General features: G+C 38.0%; 1 protein-coding gene across 2 annotated transcripts in view; it reads right to left on the minus strand.

Moving 5' to 3' along the window:
• The window catches only part of mertka (c-mer proto-oncogene tyrosine kinase a), a 54,959-nt gene extending 52,297 nt beyond the window's left edge, over positions 1-2,662 (minus strand). The window contains exon 1 of one of the 2 annotated variants that reach the window (XM_061910487.1): positions 2,398-2,662. In XM_061910487.1, the coding sequence (XP_061766471.1) occupies positions 2,398-2,422 (25 nt within the window). In that variant the 5' untranslated portion in view covers positions 2,423-2,662. The remainder of the gene's footprint in view (positions 1-2,397) is intronic. The other variant, XM_061910489.1, reaches the window with a different exon arrangement.
• Between the last annotated feature and the right edge of the window lie 3,718 nt (positions 2,663-6,380).

Consider the following 6,380-nt stretch of genomic DNA (forward strand, 5'->3'; position numbering starts at 1 on the left):
GTGAAGAAATGTTTCCAATGTTTCCAAGAAATTAATCCAGGATGGAACTCTATTGCAATCCCCAAAGAGGGCACTTTAAATTGATGATTACTTCTATGTGTAGAAATCTTTATTTATAATTGAATCACTTGCTTATTTTTCAATATTTTTTTAGTTATTTTTATATCTTTTTTTCCCAAATAGTTCAAGAAAGACCACTACAAATGAGCAATATTTTGCACTGTTATACAATTGAATAAATCAGAAACTGATGACATAGTGCTGTATTTTACTTCTTTATCTCTTTCTTTCAACCAAAAATGCTCTGCTCTGATTAGGGGGAACTTGAATTAAAAATGTTCACAGGGGGTACATCACTGAAAAAAGGTTGAGAACCACTGGCCTAGTCATACCAAAGACTATAACAATGGGACTCATTACCTCCCCGCTTGGCAGTCAGCATCAAAGGTTGGAATTGGGGGTTAAAAAAATTAGTCCTGGGCATGGCCACTGCTGCTGCTCACTGCTCCCCTCACCTCCCAGGGGGTGGTCAAGGGTGATGGGTCAAATGCAGAGAATGATTTTGCCACACCTCGTGTGTGCGACAATCATTGGTACTTTAACTTTAACTTTTATTCAAATGTGTATAGTATACTCGAGTGTATACGATATTGTGTAAAAGTGTGGCTACTTTTATCCAGTGGTGTGGCGTCAGGGCCAGCAAGGCCTTCTCTGCTGGCCTAACATAACCAGAAATCATGAGCATAATTAAGAATAAAAATGAGTTTATTAACTTTCCCTAAATATATGAACGTATTCATATTCTCTTCATGTCATATTATGCTCGTTTCAGTGTTGTTGTTTTTAGTTTTAGTTTGTATCCAATCAGAATTCAGCTAGCTAATGTTGCCATGCTGTACCAAATCTGCCCGAGGCCTTCAGAATCAACAATGCGGCATCAGTGCACAGGGACAAAGAAGTGATAGACTGTTGCGACAGCCAATCAGATCATGAGTTGTTGTCAGTAATGCCTTCTAGATAGCCTCACGTTGAACGTGATGTTTACGCGTTCTGTGATTGGATACTCACCGGGACCATTAGCGGATGAATTTGAGAACACGTAGAGTTGAGAGACAGTTGCTATAGCCAATCAGATCACAGGTTGTTGACAGTAACCTAAGTAGGCGGATGTTAACCAGACTGTGATTGGATACTCACTTGTCATTCCAAAGGGAGTATCCATTCACAAGTTTCAATTTAGCAGGAAGCGGGAAGTGTTGCGCCGTAGCCAGACCGGGATAGCAGAGAAAGAGAAGAAAATGTTGATAAGGTAGCAGATGTATATTTGCAAGGCCATTTTCAAGAAGGATATTTAAAGAGAAACTACATGTCGGCCAACCCGGGAAGCTAGCTCAGCTGTTATGGCGATAGAATGGGGCAATGCCCGCCATTTCCACTCGAATAATCTGGCGATGAGGGGTAACACTGGTTTATACGGCGTCGAATAGGTGCTACAAATTATTAGTTTAAATATTAAATTTTTTCACTCGTAATATGTTTTTTACACTTTTTTTTGGGACAGTACCACATAAGATATGTTTATAATTGCTGATGCGTTTTAATTTATCTTTAAATGCGCCAGAAAATAACCTGTTTTGTACACTGTTGATGTGGTTCAATGATCAGTAAATGTGTTTCCTGTATAGTATTTCTCCAGTAATGGTCATGTGGCGACATAAATGATGGTATTTTGAGAGGTAATCATTTAAGTCGAACATCACTGAAGGCCTAGGTGGGAAACGCACGGCCTGGCACTGAATTTATCTATTTAACAATTTACCAATCAATAGCCAATTTTGCATTCAGGAGTATTAATAAAAACTATCCATCCATCCATTTTCTACCGCTCATTTCCTTTGTGGTCGCAGGGGGCACTGGTGCCTATCTCAGCTACAATCGGGCAGAACGCGGTGTAAACCCTGGACGGGTCGCGACCTCATCGCAGGGCTAATAAAAACCAAACATTTTAAAAACTACATGTTTAAAGAAAACACAATGCGTAAACTTAAAACTTTGGTTGGATACAGTTCTCTGAGCACTATCTGTCCATAGTAGCATTCAACATGGGCGGCTTAGGCAGGGGGATCCGGACGCACCCTTCCCCTTGCACTGTCAGACCTGGACATGGATTGTTTGTGCTCCTTCGACGCAGAGGGATTACAGGACGAGCCAGGCGTGAATTCAGGTACATGTTTGTTTTTATTTATACTCAAAATACAAAAAGGGCAAAACAAAAAGCGTGCTCGATGGCGGAAAATAATCTATACTAAAACTTCGAACAAAAACAGCACAATGGCAATACTATCTACAAACAAACAAAAGATACTATCAAAGGCATAAATACAAACAAAAACTTACTTGGCGTGGATGAACCGAAACGCATGGCATGAAGTATGAAAGGCAATGAAAGCAAAGTTCCCAGACTGATGAACAGAAAGAAAATGACTTAAATACTGGCTGTGATAATCAGGAACAGGTGCGGGACTGAGGGCAGGGGCGTGACAAGGTGGGAACTAATGCGTTGAAATGGTAACAAAAGCAAACCAGGAAGTGCAAAATGGAACAAGAGTCCAGAAAACAAAACATGATCAAACATAAAACCAGATTTACAGGCGTGACATGCACTTTTACAATATATAATGCAATGCATCAATATGCAATGAGGTGGCATCCCCCAGGCGTGGCCTTTCAAAAAAACTTCCTCTCTTTTCTCCTCCCTGGACTCCGACTTCTATCTGGTGTTGTCCTTCAGACCTCGGCAAAGAAGCCACATAAACAGTGGCAAGAATGTGGGTGATAAGAGTGTAAGTGCGTAGGCATGAACTTTCACCCAGTTTTAACTGGAACTTTAGAGCATATGACTCGTTGCACGGCCTATTCTAAGCACATCTATATTAAACATTTCTTAATCACTTCCTCCTTCATTATCTTAATTATAACCCCTTTTGATATCTTCTAAGAGATCAACACAAAATATAAACAACTTTGGCATGTGAGAGCTTACGGGGACAGAGGGATGTTGTCTATCTCCTTTTGGTCAGGGTCAAGATCCTCAGTACCTCGGGGTCTCAGGAGCACATATTCACCCCTTGCTGGACCTTTTCCGGGCTGCCTAATTAGGATAAATTGGCCGCCAACCCCAAAAGTGGAGTTGATCATTCTCCCTATCATAGCCCGCAAGCAGGGCAGCACACAGACTGCATAAACACAGCACAAAATTAAGATAAGGAAGGGAGTTAAATATTTGAGCAGGAGTTGCCAACAAGTGCCAGTGTTCAAGCAATTCCACAAATTCCATAACCAATCAGCCACTATCCATTTTTCCGCTTTCAATTCTCCAATTGGTCCTCGATTATAGAATAATTAGTTGTGCCGTCTGTAATGAATGTGCAACAGTGGTCTGGTCCCACCATTTGACACACTGCGCCATGCACCAGCTAAGATGAGGTCTAAATCCAAACAAAAAGAGACAGCTTAGAAAACAGCTCTCTCGCCCAGGATTGAGCACAGCTAAGGCCTTGAAAAAACATAATAACTTGCCGAAAAAGCTCTGCGTGCCGACCAACAGGAGCCCTTAAAACAAAACAAAGAATTTACTAACGGGCATAAGATAAAAGCACAGAGATCATGAAAAGACACTCTACGTAGGAAATACTAGCTGCTTTAAACATGACGATGGATTAAAAAAGAACACTTTAAAACAGGGGTAGGGAACCTATGGCTTTAGAGCCAGACGTGGCTCTTTTCATGACTGCATCTGGCTCTCACATAAATCTTAGCTGATATTGCTTAACACGATAAATGATGAATAATTCCGCTGGTAATCACAGTGTCAAAAATAACGTTCAAAATATAAAACATTCTCATGCATTTCCATCCATCGATCCATCTACTGCACCTGTTCAAGAAGTCGCATTAATGGTAAAAAGTTATTTATTTTTTGTTGGTTAGCCTCAGAATAACAATGTTATTAAAAAGAATAAGAGACTTATTATACTCTAAAAATGTTGGTCTTTCTTGAAAATGCACGCATATAGTTGTATTCAGTGTTAAAAATATATATATATATATGGCTCTCACGGAAATACTTTTAAAAATATTTGGCTTGTATGGCTCACTCAGCCAAAAAGGTTCCCGACCCCTCCTTTAAAATATATAATTCTCACACTATCTGTGTTGGCCCTGCGATGAGGTGATGACTTGTACCCCGCCTTCCGCCCGTGTGCAGCTGAGATAGGCTCCAGCAGAAGAAAGTGGAAGCAAGCTCAATACATCGCCAACTTGTTTTGGAAAAGGTGGTCAAAGGAATATTTTGCCAAAACACTTAGTTAATTGGAAGGATACTCAAAGTGTTCCCTGATAAGGCTGGTGGGGTACAGTCAGTTCGCTTACATACAAAGACCAGTGTCATTTTAAGACCTGTAACAAAACTGTGTATTTTAATGGAAAACGATGTGTAATATGTTATTGGTATGGTAATATAAGTTTGCCTGATGCCTGATAATCAATTTTAAAATCAGGGGGTTTTGTTTGAGTTTCTTCAATTATTACTTATTATGTATGGCTCCAGGATAATAGTACATTAAATGTTATGTCTTCCATGGTCATAAACAATTAAGGGCCAGTTGTGGTGGAGCCATTGTGATGTGGTACCTGAGTGGCGCTGTGGGGAAAAAGCCAATGTCATTTAGGTGCACACTGATTGGCTCCAGAACCCCCAAAAAAGGGACAAGCAGTAGAAAATGAAAGGATGGATAATTGTACTCAGGTGTGGCGCACCAGTATGGAAGTAAAATGGTCCATGGTCACCAACCTGGGCTTTCGTATCTACAGTGATTTTAAATTGAACCGTTAGATTGGCACAGTGGTGAAAGCCAGCTTTTTTTTATTTACGTCAGCTGGCCAAGGTTAGAACCCTTCTTTTTAGGCAACAGTTTGAGACAGTAATCCATGCCTTTATCACATCTCGGCTGGATTACCGTAACTCTGTATTTTGGAATTAGTCAATCCTCCCTCTCAGATCTGCAGCTGGTCCAAAATGCAGCTGCCCGACTTTTAACTAACACAGGAAAAAGAGCGCACATTACTCCTGTTTTAGCTTCACTTCACTGGCTGCCTGTCTCGTTTAGAGTCCATTTTAAAATTATTTTACTCGTTTTTAAATCCTTACGTGGTCTTGCCCCACCTTATCTCTTTGAGCTGCTCCACCTCAATGCCCCAAACTCTGGAACAATCTCCCTCTTCATGTGGGACAGGCCCCTTCTTTGGCTACTTTTAAGACCCTTCTTAAAATTAAACTGTTTTTAACTTTTTTAACTGTTTTTAAATTTTTAACTGCTTTTTATCTAACAAATTGTTCTTAAGATAATTTGTATTTGCTTTTTCAATGTGTATTTTACCTTTGGTTTAAATGTTATTTATTTATTTTTTTAATTGTAATTTTATTTGATTTATTTAGTCTGTCCTTTGCCTCTATTTCTTTGTGGTGTACAGCCCTTTGATCTTCAACTGTGGTTGTTTTTATAGGGCTTTATAAATAAAGTTGGTAGGGTATGGTATGCTACAGTTGTCTCACATCAACTGATATATATATATATATATATATATATATATATATATATATATATATATATATATATATATATATATATATATATATATATATATGTATAAATATGATATTAATACATATGCATATATTAATAAATATACAAATGAATAAATAATTTGTATAAATAAATGCGTATTTGTAAATATTTATTTGAGATTTGAAAATATTTACGAATAAAATGTATAAATATAAAAATGTGACATACAAGTAAATCAAGGATTCGTATAAATTTGTATATTTGTAAATATATTTTTGTGATTTGAATATAAATATGCTTGATTTTGTATTTGTATTTGTAATTGTATTGAATTCACATTTGTGGATCGCTTTTTTGCTTTTGTGTCGATGAGACATACCTACCACAAATCAGATGCATTATTCTTGCATCAAGTCAAGTATTTCATATATATATATATATATATATATATATAAATAAAAGAAATACTTGAATTTCAGTGTTCATTTATTTACACACATACACACACATAACACTCATCTACTCATTGTTGAGTTAAGGGTTGAATTGTCCATCTTTGTTCTATTCTCTGTCATTATTTTTCTAACGATATATATGTACAGTAGATGGTATTGTCCTGTCACAACATTGCTGTTTACGGCAGACGAACTGCTTTACGGTAGACGAAAACTTAACTGCTGTTGTTGTGTGTTGTTACCGTGCTGGGAGGACGTTAATGAAACTGCCTAACAATAAACCCACATAAGAAACCAA

The sequence above is a fragment of the Nerophis ophidion genome, linkage group LG09 (genome assembly GCF_033978795.1).
Source record: "Nerophis ophidion isolate RoL-2023_Sa linkage group LG09, RoL_Noph_v1.0, whole genome shotgun sequence".
Taxonomy (NCBI): Eukaryota; Metazoa; Chordata; class Actinopteri; order Syngnathiformes; family Syngnathidae; genus Nerophis; species Nerophis ophidion.